The sequence below is a fragment of the Neophocaena asiaeorientalis genome, unplaced genomic scaffold, assembly GCF_003031525.2.
Source record: "Neophocaena asiaeorientalis asiaeorientalis breed wild unplaced genomic scaffold, Neophocaena_asiaeorientalis_V1.1 scaffold246, whole genome shotgun sequence".
Lineage (NCBI taxonomy): Eukaryota > Metazoa > Chordata > Mammalia > Artiodactyla > Phocoenidae > Neophocaena > Neophocaena asiaeorientalis.
In genome coordinates, this window is record NW_020174551.1 from 4,032,060 (window position 1) to 4,049,660 (window position 17,601).

Genomic DNA, 17,601 nt, shown 5'->3' on the forward strand with positions numbered 1-17,601 from the left:
AGTCCAGCATATCTTGGGCATGGGGTCAGTACTATTGATAACTCAATCACAAGGACTATGTTTTAAAACAGCCACCCACATCCGTGTTCCGGGAACATCCCCTTATATGAATTAAGAAGTCCCTTCAGGCCACCTCCCACCCACCCCCATCCCTGAGCTGTTGCTGCTGCTTCCAGGGACTTGAGCTCCAGTGATTAAGGGACCAGAAGAGGGGAAGGGAGCCAGTAAAATGTCACAGAGGAGAACTGTTAACGCCATTCTTGATGACATTTTCATTCCTCTCCTTTTCACTCTAAGAGCCCCCAAACTTTGAATTCAGCTGCACATCAACTTTGAGGGAGCTGGAGAGCTCAGAACTTAGAGAACCATCCGGTGGCCACCTGTGCCCACGCTGCCCTCACCAGGTCTTGTCTCAACTATGTATGAACAACACAGTTTCTGTTTGTACAGGTTTTAAAAAAACACCTGGTGCTGACCCCGCTGGACAGGTTTCTCTGACCAGTTACCTGTTTTCTTGGGGCGCTGATGAGCAGGGCTGTAAGTTTTCTCACCAGAAATTCAGACTCCTGTGCTTGATTAAATCTGGGTGAGGGAAGAAAGGTATATAATTTTAGACACTGGTCTGGTCTTTCTTTTTCTTTCTTTCTTTCTTTCTCCTTCCTTCCTTCCTTCCTTCCTTCCTTCCTTCCTTCCTTCCTTCCTTCCTTCCTTCTTTCCTTATCTCCCCCAGCCCCACCCCCTGCTTTAAGCAAGCTGGCTGAGAACTCTTGTGTCTTCCACTTCAAAGGGCCAGTTGTCTTATTTTGATGTGGGCAGATTGAGAAGTAGGCTTTGAAAAGTAGGCTTTTTTTTGTTTAATCTTTTCTCCTGGGATAGCTTTCAGAGCAATATATCCAAGTGTCAGTGAGGGGTTCTGACGAGCACGGACTCCCAGACTCTCAGCAGGATCATTCTCTAACAGAAATATAAAAGTACCTTCCTTCCTTCCTTCCTTCCTTCCTTCCTTCCTTCTTTCCTTATCTCCCCCAGCCCCACCCCCTGCTTTAAGCAAGCTGGCTGAGAACTCTTGTGTCTTCCACTTCAAAGGGCCAGTTGTCTTATTTTGATGTGGGCAGATTGAGAAGTAGGCTTTGAAAAGTAGGCTTTTTTTTGTTTAATCTTTTCTCCTGGGATAGCTTTCAGAGCAATATATCCAAGTGTCAGTGAGGGGTTCTGACGAGCACGGACTCCCAGACTCTCAGCAGGATCATTCTCTAACAGAAATATAAAAGTGAAATATTAAAAACCCTGGAACGTGAGCTCCATCTGTAGAGTAGCCAGTGTCTTGCCTTGCTTGAACCATGGGAAAAAAAGATCTCCTTGAAAAAAGAGGGAAGAGAAAAAAAGTGCTTTGAGTAAGAGGTTTACAGGTTTAGTAGAGCATAGTAACATCCCCTCAAAGAAGTGGGTGTTGCTCTGTGACCCCCCAAAACGCTCCTCCTTTGACTCAGCCGCCAGAACACTCACCCTCCCTGGCAACACACCCCCTTTTCACATGCTAACTGAGGCGCCTGTGATTGGCTGAACAATAAACTGGTCACACTTGCTAAAGGCCTGCCATCTTGCACACAATTAGCCAAGACACATTCATCAAACTGGCGGAACAGGGTCTGTGCTGGCCTCCTGCAGCGGGGGAGGGGAGCAGTTCGGTGATCCTTGGTGAGAGTGCACAGGAAGCAATAATAAAGAAGGCATGCTGGAGGGGATTCTACTATCAGAAAGTCTAAAAAGGTTAAAGCCCCAACTGATGCCATATCTGGGATGCACTGTGTTTGTGACACAGAGGATCCCAGAATCTTAGAGCAAACTGGATATTGGTCTTGACTGAAATCTGCTGATACATGACAGTAGTGTGAATTTAAAGGGTGGACCCCTATAGACATTTTTACAAAGCTCTCTCAGCCCTCTTGGCTTCCCCTCCCGCTCCCAAGAAAATGCGCTCAGGAGTCCCTCCCCTTTTTAGCCTCAAGCACTTCGGGCCCAACTGGAACCAATAAGAAAAAAGTGTATGTAAGAAGTAGAGAACCATTTAGGATGAATTAAGAGAAAGTATTGGCTGGCAAGGTATTGGTCCTAAATTAAATATTTGGAGGACATTAAAAAGAGTTAATTTTGAGAGGGGGAAAAAAAAAGTTAACATTTGCACCTTCAGTGGTAATATCTTCTGACTTTTCCAAATTCCCTTTAAATAGCTCTCCCAATGGCAATATAGACCCAATAAGATCATACCTGAAAGACCAGTTTGCTACAGACTGGTGTAAGGCTTTTGAGGGAACCAACTAAATATTTAGACATTTCTCAGCTAAAGTAAACAGAGGACTTACCCCTCTGGAGGTTGTCCAGGCACCATCTCATTAGATGCAAAGATCCTGTGATAAAGAAAAACTTTTTTTTCTGCCCACATGATTGCAGCCCAGTTGTGGTTTTTTAATGTGTCATTGATTGTTTCATCCAACTCCTTTTGCTCCACTGAAAGGGTCTGTCGTGGCTCTGTTTGCTTCCTTAAACACGGTTTTTGAAAGCACTCATGCTGTGTGAGCTCAAATCCTAGCATTAATGTACTGCTGGGTTCATTTCACCACACTCAAAAGCGCCTAGTTTAAATCCCTCTCAATTCCATTTGAGGTACCAGAAGACTTTATCCTTCTCCACTAATGGTCCCAAGTTTACATCTAGATACTGGGGGTCAAGGACAGGAGAGGATTTAGAAATAACAGTGCATGACATTAGTCAATGCATTTGCCAAATTGCCAATTAGTTCCTGATGTGAGTGCAAAGCATTTTATTCCCATCTCTTTGATGCCTGTTCCCGTTGAGAAGGGAATAGAGTCCACAGAGGCCTTCAAACTTTTAAAGAAATATCTGCTGAAAATCATGCCTGATTTGTGACATGAGCTCAGCTGCAGGGAAGCATCCGGGATTATCTTGGTCCTTTCAGCCCCAGGAAAGAACACTGCACATGGAAAGATTTTTCCACTGGAGGAACTTGGTAGAAATCAAAAGGCAGGAAAGCAGTACTAAAAGCCCTGCAGCGACCCAGATTCAGATGTCCTATAAACGATAGGCAAATGGATCCTGCTGACACCTAGTTATTTTCAGTACGCCTGCTTTTCAACTTTTGACCACCAGGTGGAAGCAAGAAATAATGGGGGCGGAATACTGGCATCAGACAGGCTCACAACACAGCAATCTAGCCTTACCCTGGGAACGTTTTATTTTGACCTGAAATCCAGTGTGAGAGCTTCACTTCATCTGACATCATTATAGGACAGATGATAATTAAAAATCTAAAATGATCCTTGTTCATGTCGGGATTACATAGAGCTACCACGCTTTGGGCTCAAAGAGTTCTGAGTGTGTCTTTGTGTGCCTGCTGTGAACACAATCTAAGCGGTGCATCCACTCAGTAGAATGAGCTATTAGCCAAGTGAGTTACTCAGTGGGCTGAACTAAGGGAGAGGATACTGATAAGAGAGGTTTTAATTATTGGCATCAATTCATGGAGCGGCAGATCCACACTCCACCTCGTACTCTCTGGGGGTACTTGAGGAAGTTCTTTCTTTCCCAGTTCCCTAATCTGCAAAATGGGAGCAATCCTATCATTTAAAAAGTGTCCCCTGTGTGCCAGGCACAGGACATACGTAATAGCTAATTCTTATACTGTCTGCTAGGGTCCATGCTGGTTGGAGTAGCACAGTTTTACACCTGAGGAAACAGAGGCTTTCTCCCAGTTCCACACAGAGGCATTTCCTAGGTTGGAGATGGGTCAGTCTACAGCAAACCTGTTCTCTTTCTGTTAACCATGTTATGTCCCTCTGTCTCGTTTTGCAGACATCATAATGATTTGATATATGTATATATTATAAAACAATAGTTAACATCCACAGTGCCTAACTTTTAGGCAATGCCCAATAAAAGTTAGTTCGCATCCTTTTTTTTTTTTACACAGGGTGGAAGTTCATTCAGCTGCTCAGTGACTCACCAGGGTTCAGACTCAATGGTAGTTGTGTGAGAGCTGATGCAATGTCTGTTTCTTTCTGTTTAGCTCCCTTAGAGTTCTTGGCTTCCTTATAGATGTCAGGCATACCTCCTAGGCCAGAACTGACTTTGGTTTTTCCTTGCTTGGGCCTAAACACTGCCTGAATTCACATACCCTAAGAGCTGACCTGCAGTTTTCAAACACCTACCTGAGTCAGTCTGAGCGCCTGTTAAATCTGTCCCTTCTGGTGAAGGCTCCTTTCTGCTGCCCATCCTAAACTGCTGTGAGATGCCTGCCCACGCTGTGGCCACAGGGCTCTTCCCCAGGAGAACACTTATTATCTATATAATGGTGTCCAGTAAGGGCCACTAAATCACAGATGGTATTCATGTTGTCATTGTTGGTTTCACCCAAAGCATGGTACAGTGGAAAGAGTGCTGAGGTTTTCTACAAAGCAAACCTGACCACTTCCAGTGTTTCTAGTATTTTACACCTGCCCCCATAACTGGCACGTAATAGTAAATAGATATTTGTTAGATGAAATCAACGGCGACCTGGGTTCTAGTTCCTGGTTCTAGCACCTTCTGGACTAATAATCCTTGTTCTGCCTGCTTTGCCAAGAAAGTACATGTAAGTTATTATACACCTTGTTGCTGGGTAAAATAACGGTCGCTTATTGAGCACTAACTATGAATTAGGCACTTTTCATACATCATACTACTTGGATTCACAACAGCTCTATCCAACAGGGGCAATGTTATCATTCCTACTTATAGACGAGAGAGCTAAGGCCTGGGGAGGTATGTGTCTTGCCCAGGGTCACCTGGCCAGGAAGGGGGTGACCCAGAATATCCAGCCTGTTGAACTCCAAGTTGGTGCTTATAGGTAATTCCACAGTACCTTCCAAGGGCAAATATAATTTGGCAATAAAACAATGCCCTAGGCTGGCATCAGCCAATAACACTTTTCCAAATTCATTGCCAAATGATTCTGTCCTTTAACCCAGACTTGCTTTTAGAATCTGTGAGCTTGGTGACATGTTTCTGAAATGTAATGTGAGTGGAGCTCCCGCCCTGGGACTCCAGCAGGCAACCCCGCCTGCTTCAGGTAATGAAGCCACGATGTTCACCGAATCTATGAACCACCATCAGGCGCATTGCTGTCCCACTTCTGGAGCACGGCAAAAGCTCGTGGGAGTTACTGTTAACATCTTTATTAACCCATCCCCCCAATCAAGCAGTGAAATTCATTTAGATACATGGCCCACTTTGATCTTCATTAATAGTTTCTACATTTATTTTTAGTTTTCTCATCTTTATTTGGTGGCAATTATTAGTTTTTATTGTGGGGGACTGGATAATCTTAAAGTAGTTAAGATTAGGAAAAGTTACAAATGAAGGAAAGCAGGTTAAAAGAAATTTTTTTCAAGTAAACCCTGCTACGTTTCTTCCCAGTTCAGGAAAAAGGCCTTAAGGTCGCAAACATCATGGATCTGGGTCAGATCAGAGACTTCTTCCACACCTTCGTGGCCTGTGTCTGGCATCATCGATCTCTGTAAGATACAGAGTGGGAATCACAAGTGGGCTCTCTCGAGTCACTTTTACCTCTTAAGAATAAGGTTTAGTAAATTTCAATTTTTATTTTTCACCTAAGCATCAATTTTTCATTCATTCAACAAATATTTATTGAATGCTAGGTGCTAAGACTAAGATGCAAAAATCGATAATACATTGATACCTGCCTTCAAGGCATACAGTCTAGTGGGAGAAACAAATAAATACTACAATGTGGAAAGTATTATTATAGCAGGATCCCCTAGGGACCTCTAGGAACACTTGGAAAAAGGCCTTGGCTTGTCTGGGGAATTTAGGGACTGTTTGGGAGAAAGAGACATGAGCTGGGTTTCAGGCATGATGAAGTGGGCTTTCTCCAGGTGAGCAAGAGGGGGAAGGACATTCCAGACAAAGGAACTTGACACAGAGGAGTAGGAAAGCGGGTGTACCTGGTAATGTACACGCAGGTGAATTGCTCAGGGAAGCTAGAATGTCGGCTTTGCGGCCGACCATTGTCGGAGATTAACCTGGAAGGACAGATGGGGAACTGACTGGAAAGTGATTTGTAATCAACCTAAGGATTTGGACTCGACTAAGAAGCAAAGAGAAGGCATCGGATGATTGTTAGCAGGGAAGTGATATGGCAGGATTTCAATTTTAGAAAAAATTGCTTGGAAGACTATATGTAGAATTAAATTGGTGGTAGTCAGTGTGGCAATGCTCTGGATTCTAGAAGATAAATAGGAAGTGTCAGCTAGAGCAGTAGCAATGGATGAAGAATGTTGGGGCAAATCTAAAAAGCATGAAGGAGGTAGAGTCAAGGGGAGGTTGTAACTGATTGGATTTGACTTGTGAAGGAGAAATCTAAATCCAGTGGGTGAGAGAATAATAATACCATTTACAGGAAGTAAAAGGGGGAAGGAACAGATTTGTGGGGAATGTAATGAGTATAAGGTTTGAACATTTCAAGATGAAGATATCTGTGAGACCACCAAATGGAGATATCTGAAAAGCAATTAGAAATACAAGCCTGTGGGGAATTGCCTGGCAGTCCAATGGTTAGGACTCTGCTCGCTCAGTGCCGAGGGCTCGGGTTCAATCCCTGGTCAGGGAACTAAGATCCCACAAGCTATGGAGTGTGGCAAAAAAAAGAAAAGAAATACAAGCCTGTGATTATAGGGGTCTAATCTAGAAATACAAAATTGGAAGTCATCTGCTTAAAGTGGTATTTAAAGCTCCAGGTGTGAGTTCAATCGTGCGAGGGAGACCGTGTGGAGAAAGGAGACTATGATGGCACCAGGGGGACCAATGCTGAAGGATCCAGTAGAGGGAAAGGGTTCTTTGGAAGCTGAGAAGGAAGAGTCAGAGAGGCTGGAAAAGACCAAAAGATGATGATAATTACCATCATTGTTGGCATCATAATTCCATGGAAATCATACGGCTGTAAACTTGGGGGGAGCACCAAGTACCATGTCTGTGCATTTCCAGTGCTGAGCACAACACCTGCACGTGTGGCCCTTAAACATTTGTAGAGGCTACAGGGGAGTGATAAATGTTGTCAAATGATGCGTCATTAAATACCATAGACACCGCATGGCATGATCAAGCTATAGCTCAAACATCGTCTGTGGGTGTGGACAGGCATTAAACACTGCCCCCGGGAGAGGGGAGACTCCTGACTGAGCCCATCACCTCCACCTTCTCCATCCACGCACCAGGAACCAGGCCTGGCTTCCCCTTCCTCTCCAGAGACCACTACCTTAGGAACAGTCTTCCGAGGATAGATATTTTCTTAGAATCCACAAGAAGTTTTGATGCAGGGTTAGAAAAGTGATAAGCCCCCAATGAGAGTTGAAGTGCCAGGCTCAAATGCCAAGGAGCGCCCTCCGTGAGAGCACTGGCTTTTGGTGTCCCGATGACACTCAAACAGGAATGCCAAGTTCAGACTCCTTGAGCAAAAGACTAAGCTAGCTACCTGAGGAAGAGGGAGGCGAGCAGCTGTGAGGGCTTGAGTGTGTATATCTGGGGTGAGGCTGAGGGTGAGGTAGAAGAGCTACAGATTTTTGCAAAGCCGCTTTAAAGTTCCTGCTTGAGATAGCGCAGTAAGGCTAACAGCATTATCAACTATCTAAATATATGGTATCTCAAGAATGCATTGTGTTCCGGGGAAATTCCAGAGGTGTAGTTCAGTAGACCGCACTATAAGATAACCTTAGGGGGATTGTGGTAAAGACTATAGTAACTGGAAAATGTTTCACTTTGAGCTAAGGCTCAAAATGGTCCTGGTGATATTTTATCAACCAACCAACAAATCTCTATTGACTTGAATCAGTTGTGAAATGAGCTTTCTTAAAGGTTTATGGAAAAATGCATTATTTTACTATGGTAGCAACAGTTTGGCCCTTATTTTACTTTTACTCTGTTCAGTTGGGAAATTAAAATGTTCAGCTTTTAAACTTGGCTTTTACAAAAGCAATGTTTACTTTGCTCTTCCTGCCTCAAATTCCAACTGAACTCAAACGAGAACTCCTTTAAAGAGAACTGCAGAAGGAGGAGATGGAGAGGAATCTGGTCTAATGATTAACCATCATCTTTGGAAGGAGAGGGGAAATAAGCTACCTACAGACCTACGATTTGAGAGGCTACTGAAGCCAGAGAAACAGACTTCTCTTGAAATGGCGCTGGGTAAAATGCCTGTTTGTGGATCATTCTCTCATTGATCCGCTTGTGGTTTAACTACTGGGAAAAATCAATGGGAAGGAGGCAAGGTCACCCAGCATCAGGTTATCTGCATAAGAGCAGAGGGCTGGCCACAAACGGGCGCTGGGCTTTGGCTCTGCTTCATAACCAGCAACCTGGCTGACGCTGGACACCTCAATCCTCTATCTGGGCTAACATAGCTACAAAATAGGTGTGGGGGGCTTCCCTGGTGGCGCAGTGGTTGAGAGTCTGCTTGCCGATGCAGGGGACACGGGTTCGTGCCCCGGTCCGGGAAGATCCCACATGCCGCGGAGCGGCTGGGCCCGTGAGCCATGGCCGCTGAGCCTGCGTGTACGGAGCCCATGCCCCACAACGGGAGAGGCCACAACAGTGAGAGGCCCGTGTACCACAAAAAAAAAAAAAAATAGGTGTGGGAAGAGAGTCAGGCACAGTCTATGCAAGACACGGAACCTCAAGTTCAATATTGTCACGTTGCCTCCTGGGGCCAACTTTTTTTTTTTTAATGCGGTACGAGGGCCTCTCACTGTTGTGGCCTCTCCCGTTGTGGAGCATGGGCTCCGTACACGCAGGCTCAGCGGCCATGGCTCACGGGCCCAGCCGCTCTGCGGCATGTGGGATCTTCCTGGACCGGGGCACGAACCCATGTCCCCTGCATCGGCAGGCGGACTCTCAACCACGCACCACCAGGGAAGCCCTGGGGCCAACTCTTACAAGTCAACCTCTACTGGTAGAATTTACGAGGAATGATTTTTTTCCTTCATCATGCTTCCTCTTTCACATCCTTGAAAAACATGTGAAGTATGCATCAGACACGGTGTTCTGCGATTTTTATGTACATTGATTAACTGAATTTTCACAAGCCTACTTGAGGAAATGAGCCCCAGAGAAGTGTGTAGGAGTTGCTGGGAGTTGCTGGTCGACCCTGCCCTCCTTGATAGACCAGTGTCCTTTGCCTCATTTAGTGCCACTCTAGAAACATCTGGAGACCATTAAACGTAACAACAACACAACAACCGACCAATGCTGGGCCCTCCCCAGGCTCGTTGAATTAGACTCTGTGGGGTGAAGCCAGCGCCTCCTTTTGGTTCAAAAACTCTCCCAGGTGATGCTAGTATGCTGCTTGGCTTGAGGACCACTTGTGTGAGACCAGATTGCTTCTCCAAAATGAGAGGTAGAAACAAGAAGAAGAAAAAGAAAAAGGAATAAGACTAACATTGATTGAGCCCCTACTACAGGCCAAGTGCTTAATCTTATCTAATTCTCCCAGGCAACTGGAAAAGTGTTCCCACTTTACAGATTGAGAAACTTCTGAGTTACTTAACCAGAGAGGTGAAGTAATTTCCCCCAAAGCCCAGAGCTCATAAGTGGCAGAAAGGAGATTTAAGCCTGGGCTTGTGTTCATGTTACTACACCACAGAGCTAAGGCACACACCTCTGGCCCACACTGAAAACTCAAAAGAAATTAAGCTAGGCTTGTAAGAACTCAAGCTTGCAACACATTAGAATTTCAGTAGAGTGAAACAGCAAATTATGGGTGTCCAAGGAGAACAATGAGCAGAAACCTTATTGAAACCTGAAAGGAGAAATACATGGTACATAAAACAAGAGAAAGAGGCAGAAGGTAAAAAGGCAAAGGATGAGGAAATACTTATACTTCACTCACCGCTCTAATTCTCACCACAACCCTGTGCAGTAGGAGCTATAATTATCTCGCTCCGGGCTTCCCTGGTGGCGCAGTGGTTGAGAGTCCGCCTGCCGATGCAGGGGACATGGGTTTGTGCCCCGGTCCAGGAAGATCCCACATGCCGCAGAGCGGCTGGGCCCGTGAGCCATGGCCGCTGAGCCTGCGTGTCCAGAGCCTGTGCTCCGCAACGGGAGAGGCCACAACGGTGAGAGGCCTGCGTACCGCAAAAAAAAAAAAAACCAAGTCCAGGTCCCAACTACACATAGTTTGCATTGCCCATCACTTTTCAAAGGAAGAGAAAGAAGGAGAAGGAAATAGGATTTACTTAATGCTCTGAGGCCAGCACGTTACATTCGTTATCTCACTGCATCCATAAATTCAACAAATCACTTAGTCCTTGTGAGGCGACTATGACCTCCAACTTGAGTTATGGAAACAGGCTGGCCATGGCGAAAGTATCTTGCTTAATTAAGGTCACAGTGAACTTGAAGCAGTAGTTTCAAACCCTAGGTTCAGTGTTCAAACCCTAATTCAGCTAATTCCAAACCCATGTTCCACAAGAACAACACTAAAGCCAGCAATTGTATTAAAATACTAAAGGCCAAAACCCCCAGCACATAAAAACAAAACATGGGAGAGCATTGAGATGGATCTCACTATATCAATTGGAAATTGGGGTATGACTGAATGAGGATATACTTTAATTTTGTTGAGCCAGGGAAAACTGTCAGTAGGCAGCAAAAAGTGGTTTGGAAATAAACATTCTGAACAAATGCCAGGTATTCTTATCTTTACTGGTTATTTAAATTTAGACACAATCACCTGAAGAGAGAGTAAATAACCGGTATAGGCAAGTGCTTCCCTTAGTGCCCACCTGGGACTATTAAACACCAGCAGAGGGCTTTCCTGGTGGCGCAGTGGTTAAGAATCCGCCTGCCAATGCAGGGGACGTGGGTTCAAGCCCGAGTCCGGGAAGATCCCACATGCTGCGGAGCAAATAAGCCCCTGAGCCACAACTACTGAACCTGCTCTCTAAAGCCCACGAGCCACAACTACTGAAGCCCGCACCTAGAGCCCATGCTCCCCAACAAGAGAAGCCACCACAATGAGAAGCCCTGGCTCAGCAACGAATAGTAGCCCCCGCTCGCCGCAACTAGAGAAAGCCCGCGCGCAGCAACGAAGACCCAACACAGCCAAAAATAAATAAATTTATTTTAAAAAAATACTGCCAGCAGAGTAGTTCACATTTGATTGCATCTGACCTTGAAAACTCAGCTTAAATCATGTTCTTTGATCACAGCTTTCATTCTACAACTCTTAACAGCATAATGTCCATCTTTAATTGAACATATTTTTTGAAGTTAGACAAGTAATATGTGCTTTTTATTTAAAAATAAATAAATTTAAGAAAATTAGCATAGAAGTGAGAAGGGTAAGCCCTAGTGACCATTATCACGATCAGGTGAGTGGTCTTCCAGGGCTTTTTCTATATACATACAGACATGAAAAGGTCAGTATTGTCAAAACCATCTTTTGCCCAACTATGATTAAATTCTTTGTTAGATAAACAGTCTTGCTGTATTCCATTCCTATAGGAGCTGGAAGAAGAGAGCTTTTAAAACCAAGAGAATTACATTTCAGGCCCAAGGAAAATATAAAGCAAAAACATCCTTTTACATGAGAGTTGAAATACTCTTTTCTCAATTTGGAGTCGGAAATAGAAGGATTTGATAAGCAGCATAAGCTTACATCCTTGTAGCCCCTTTTAGCACCCTTACATAGAGTAAGCATTTAATTGGTATTTCTTGAATGAATAAGAAATTGTCTCCTTTTATAGTGGTTTTATTTTGGGTTAAATAGTGTCAGTATCAAAAAAAAAATAGAAACACATGTATCCACATGTAATGTTGTAAAGAGTGCTCCAAAGAAAATTACAAATCTTATTATCATCCATTTTGGATTATTCAAGCCAGGATTCACTTCCACCTTTACTGTAAGTGACATATAAAATTAGTCCCATTAACTTTTTAACCACTTCTGAGTTTTTAAGACTTTGCCCCCTCATTTGTCACAGGAGTTTTCTTGGAGGGGGGGTGGGGCAAGCACGTTTTGTTCTCTCAAATGAATTGTAAGCTCTGTAGGAGTGGGGAAGCTTCTTGTGATTACTTTTGTATTCTCCCAGCACTCGGCACATGTTCTGCACACAGCAGACATTAAATATTGTGACTGGATTATTTTAGTTTGCTAGGGATGCCGTAACAAAGTACTACAAACTGGGTGGCTTAAGCCACGGAAATGTATCGTCTCTCTCGCTTCTGGAGGCTAGATCTGAACTTGAGGTGTTGGCAGGATTGGTTCTTTCTGAGGGCTCTGAGGGAAGGATTTGTTCAGGCCTCTCTCCTTGGCTTGTACATGCTGTCTTCTCCTTCTGTCTCTTCTTTGTCTTCCCCTACACATGTCCGTCTCTATGTCCAAAATTTCCTTTTTTATTCAGACCCTGGTCATATTAAATTAAGGTCCACCCTAATGACCTCATCTTTACTAATAATATCTGCAACGACCCTGTGTCCAAATAAGGTCAAATTCTGAGGTACTTGGGCCTAGGACTTTGACATATGAATTCGGGAGAAGGACACAACTCAACCCAGAATAGTGACCTTCCATTTAAACTTAAACTCATTTAGTTTGCCTACCTGATAACTGAATTCCCTGTTACCCCAAGCCAAGAAGAGCATTTAGAATTTTAATAATATTTTTGGCAACAGGATTTTAGGGTTGTTTTTGTCTTTTAACATGTCTGTGTATGCTTTCCAGAATGGTTCCCACTGCCTAAGCCTCAGAGCCTTCAGAATGTCTGCAACCGGTGAGTACCGCTTTGGAAAGCTTATCTTTCAGCAGGGTTGAAGGGACATTTCCCTGGGCCTCAACCTGATGAACACCCGGCCCCTGAGCACCTTGATCTGGGGGCCCTCAGCCCCAGGAAGACGCCTCTTGGACAGGCAGCCACCTGTGAGTCTGTTAGTTTTTCTCTGTGAACCATTTTACTTCCCGTGAGTTTGGTCATTAAAATTGTTTTGCGCCCCTCAACCCTGCCCGAGGCCCTGAGAACGAGGGAGCGTTGGCCTGTAAGAAGACCTAGTGGGTTTATTATTCTCCGACACAGAAACCAAATGATGTCACTGAGCAGCTGTTGGGGGGCAACGTGATTCATGGAGGCCACGCTTTCCCAGGCCCTCTCTACGCAGCCTCGGCTCGGACCAGGGCAGACTTTTATTACCAGCTTTCAACAAGTCCCCGGTTTCTTTTGCAAAGTAAAACAGATAATAGAGACATTCCCGGAATAGTTAGCTAACTAAGCCGTGCCAGGCAACCTCAGAGCTAAGAAGAACTCAGTGTTTTCGGACAATGACCAATTACAATAACCAGTATTATTTGATCTGAGAGTAATTAGCCGAGGCTCTGTTCTTTTTGCTTCAGTGAGGAGACAAACAAGGCAGTGAGAAAAACATCAGAGACAGGGGAAAGGGGCTCAAATGTCAAAGAAAAACACCCTCCTGCAGGTGGGGAGAAGAGAAAGAGACCCTCAGTGAACGTTTGAACGTTGTTCTTCCCTGAAAATGTGGTAGGGTTTAACCCAACCAAAGTTTGTTTGATTTTTTTCCCCATACTTACTGTTCATGTGCTTTAAAAAGCCTCCACGGAGAGTGGATATCAGAGCACAAAGAGTGAAATAGGTCAGAAGACAGAACTATGAACTAGCAAAGGATCTTTTTTTGGGAGGGACGATTCTCCCCAGGGCGTCCGCGCACTGTATCACCTGAACCTCGCCGTTGTTTTGGAGACAGGTTCCAGGGAGCTGCTGTTTATCATTTCATGCAAGACGTGCAAACTTCCTCTTGCCCGCGTAGTCAGGCTCCCTCACCCCTAACTCGAGGGATTTGGATTTTCATGCTGCCCTGTGGCTTTCTTCCATTTCACCACTGGCTTCCAAAATAAACGGTAACTCCAAACCTGCAGGCCACCTTACTACCCTGCACTGCTGCTGTTGTCACTGTCTCACGGCAGGAGAGAGCGCCTGTAGCCGCCCAGCCAGCCCTTCTTTCTAGGCTGAGCAGGACGTGGACTGGCTGAACATCCCGCTGGCTTTTCTGACCATAGGCAACACCTCGGCCCACCGCCTCGTTCCCAGCAATACCTCTGCCTTAGCTCAGACTCCTGGCTTCTCTTTGCTCAGATTCTCAAAGCAAGGAGTAATGTCTAGAGATGTGCCGTCTCATACCGTAGCCACTAACCACATGTGACTATTTCAATTTACATTATTTAAAATTAAATTTGAAATTCAGTTACTCCAAGGATTTACTGTATAGCACAGGGAATTATATCCAATATCTTGTAATAACCTAGAATGGAATATAATCTGCAAAACAAAACCCCCAAAACTGAATCACTACGCTGTACACCTGAAGCAAACACAATATTGTAAATCAACTATACTTCAGTTAAAAAACATTTAGCTACTCAGTTGCAGTAGCTACACTTGAAGGGCTCAGTAGCCACATGTGAGTAGTGGCTACCATATGGGACGGGGCAGAAATAGGATTTTTCCATCAGCACGGAAAGTTCTATTAGACAGCACTGGCCTAAGTTATCACGTGAGAAAACTCTTGGCTCTGAGAAGGGCTTTGTCATTGAAAGGGGACTAAGGTTAGGTGGGATGCTTGCTGTGTGCCTAGTAGGGGGCTGCACATGTTATTTCACTTATGCCTCACAAATCTCATTCCCATTTCAAAGAGAAGGAAACTGAACCTCAAGGAAGTTCAGTAACTTGGCCAAAGCCATCAAGCTAAGCAAGCGGTAGGGCTGGGCTTCATCTGGTACCCAGGTCTCTGTGGCTTTGTCAGTTGAGTCAAGTTGCAAGTGTGATGAGTAAAGAGCAGCCTTGTTGTCACTGGCTTTTTTACAATATTTCTGCCAAGGAGCAGAGGAACTGTGAGCGGACTGGAAATGCACCTCGAGGCCTTGTCTGGGGTTTGATGGGATCGCGATTAACATGGGCCTAGTAAGTGCACACTCACTCGTTAGACTGATTAGGAAATTATAGGACAGCTTCTCTGATGCTCTGATGTTTCCTTCTAGTGTTGGAGATATTTCTTTTTTTTTTTTTGCGGTACGCGGGCCTCTCACTGTTGTGGCCTCTCCCGTTGCGGAGCACAGGCTCCGGATGCACAGGCTCAGCGGCCATGGCTCACGGGCCCAGCCGCTCCACAGCATGTGGGATCTTCCCGGACCGGGGCACGAACCCGCATCCCCTGCATCGGCAGGCGGACTCTCAACCACTGTGCCACCAGGGAAGCCCTGTTGGAGATATTTCTTATTGGGGATATCTGCTTTACCACATCCTAAACTGACAGCACTAAAAAAGTACCCACTCTCCTGAAACAACAACAACAAAAAGGTCACCATCGAAAAAAACCAATATTTGATATTTGAATAAAGTCTGCAGTTTAGTTAATAATATTGCCTATTAATTACTTAGTTTTGATAATTTTACTATGACTATCTGAAATGTTAACATTAGGGGAAGCTAGTGAAACATACAACTATTACTCCTGAAACTCTTCTGTAAACTTAAAATCACTTCAAAATAAAAACAAATTGAAAAATTGGAAAAAAGAAAGTGACCGCTCTATCCCTGCCCTTTTTCTCTTTCTATGGATCTAGGGGAAAACAACAAAGAACCCAGCTGAACTCACCGTGACCAGCCTTGTGCTGCAAACAGATAAAGCCCTTCCCCCATCAACCTGCTGGCAGCAATGGCAGTGGGAGAGTTTTATACTCAGAGCCAGGCTGTGCGGGAAATCAAGGCTGTTGCCTTAGGCCCCTGAAAGCCACCAGATTCCAGATATGTTGAGTAACTTTTTATTGTCCATGTTTCTGTTCTGGACTTCTAAAATTAAATGTGGATGTCCTCACACCCAGCACATCTTTCAGGATTGATTTACAGTTATAATCCTTTTACCACTATCATGAGCAGTGGGGCCCGTGGCAATTCAGGTTGGCTGGAATGAATTTGTCTTCTATGCACACACAGACAGGAGCTCTCCTGGAATGCTGGTGGAAATGGAAATTGGGATAACTAGCTGATAATCAAAAAATTTAGAGGGCTTCCCTGGTGGCGCAGTGGTTGAGAGTCCGCCTGTCGATGCAGAGGACACGGGTTCATGCCCCGGTCTGGGAAGACCCCACATGCCGCGGAGCGGCTGCGCCCGTGAGCCATGGCCGCTGGAGCCTGCGCGTCCGGAGCCTGTGCTCCGCAACGGGAGAAGCCACAACAGTGAGAGGCCTGTGTACCGCAAAAAAAAAAAAAAAAAAAAAAAAATTTAACATGTCGTATAGTATCCTTCAACCTGGGAATTTCAATTTCCAGAATTTATACTAAGGAAATTATTGCACAAGTATGCAATGATTTATATTTGAGGATATTTGTCACAGCATGATTTTAATAGTAGCCCCTTACACCCCAACAAGAAAGGAAACAACTTCAATAAGCGTTTGGCTATGTGGACTATGGTATCGCTACATAGCGAAATGCTCTGCAGTCATTAAAACTATGTCCCAGAAGGCTATTCAAAGTCCTGGGAAGATGATCAAGACAGTCAAGTGCAAAAAGTAGGTTGAACAGCATGTAGAGTATGATCCCATTTTTTTGTAAAACAAAAAATACATCTGTATAAAAATAAAGGACTAAAGAATAAATAAACACTAAAACAATGGTGATTATCTTTGAGTGAAAAGGGTCATCTCAGAGTGATGAGATAGCTTCAGTTTTCTTTCTCTGCATTTTCTAAGTGTTCTACAACAAACGTATTATTCTGGCAATGGAACGCTTCTCACTTCTGGAAATGTTACTAGTAGGAGAGGTTCACCAGAGGATTCTTTGTCTTTATTAACAGACTCCCATTAATTGCGTGGTAGGTTCTCTTAACTTTGCAAGGTACTCCTGGCATGTTCCATAGCTAATATCACAAGCCTAACAAATAATATCTATTAACATTTAGCCTATATGGAAGTGTGCTAGTAGGCAAATTAATTTTGCGATGTTCGCTTTTCAATTGTCAACTTTCATTTCCAAAGCAGGGGTTGTAACCAGTGAAGAATTGTTCGGGTAGGAGTTAGAGGAGGTGGAAAATTGTAGAAATGTGCCAATAAAGGCAATGGATAGTGAACAAGACTATAGATGGCAGAAAGAAGCAGAATTATACAAACATGGAGGTAAATTAACATTTGTGCCCAAAGAAGCAACATCTGTATCCCTAGGGCTCTTTTCTCAGCTCCCAAATAAGAGATCATAGCAAGGTGGAGATTCTTAGGATGCGTGTCCAGATCAGGTGGTCCTACTATAAGCCTTTACTGTGCTACTAGTAAAGGCTCGTAGTCAGGAGGGCACGTATTTGGTTTATACGGGGAAGACCAATGTGAAATGGTCTCACCCGAGGAAAAGCCTTCATGCGTGTACTCCGCCTCTGCCCGCTGAGGAGCAGAAGTAGGTGACGGCGGTCACAGTTTGGAGGCCGTGAGATTGAAATAAGTCCCAACGCCACTAAAAGCCTTGACACAACCTCGTG

The 17,601-nt window shown here is 44.5% G+C and overlaps 1 protein-coding gene across 2 annotated transcripts in view; it reads left to right on the forward strand.

Annotated features, from left to right (window-relative positions):
* CDK15 (cyclin dependent kinase 15) overlaps positions 1–17,601 on the forward strand; it is an 88,209-nt gene that overhangs the window by 54,036 nt on the left and 16,572 nt on the right. For both annotated transcript variants that reach the window (XM_024757400.1, XM_024757401.1), the window contains exon 11: positions 12,791–12,839. In XM_024757400.1, coding sequence (XP_024613168.1) covers positions 12,791–12,839 — 49 coding nt within the window. The remainder of the gene's footprint in view (positions 1–12,790; positions 12,840–17,601) is intronic.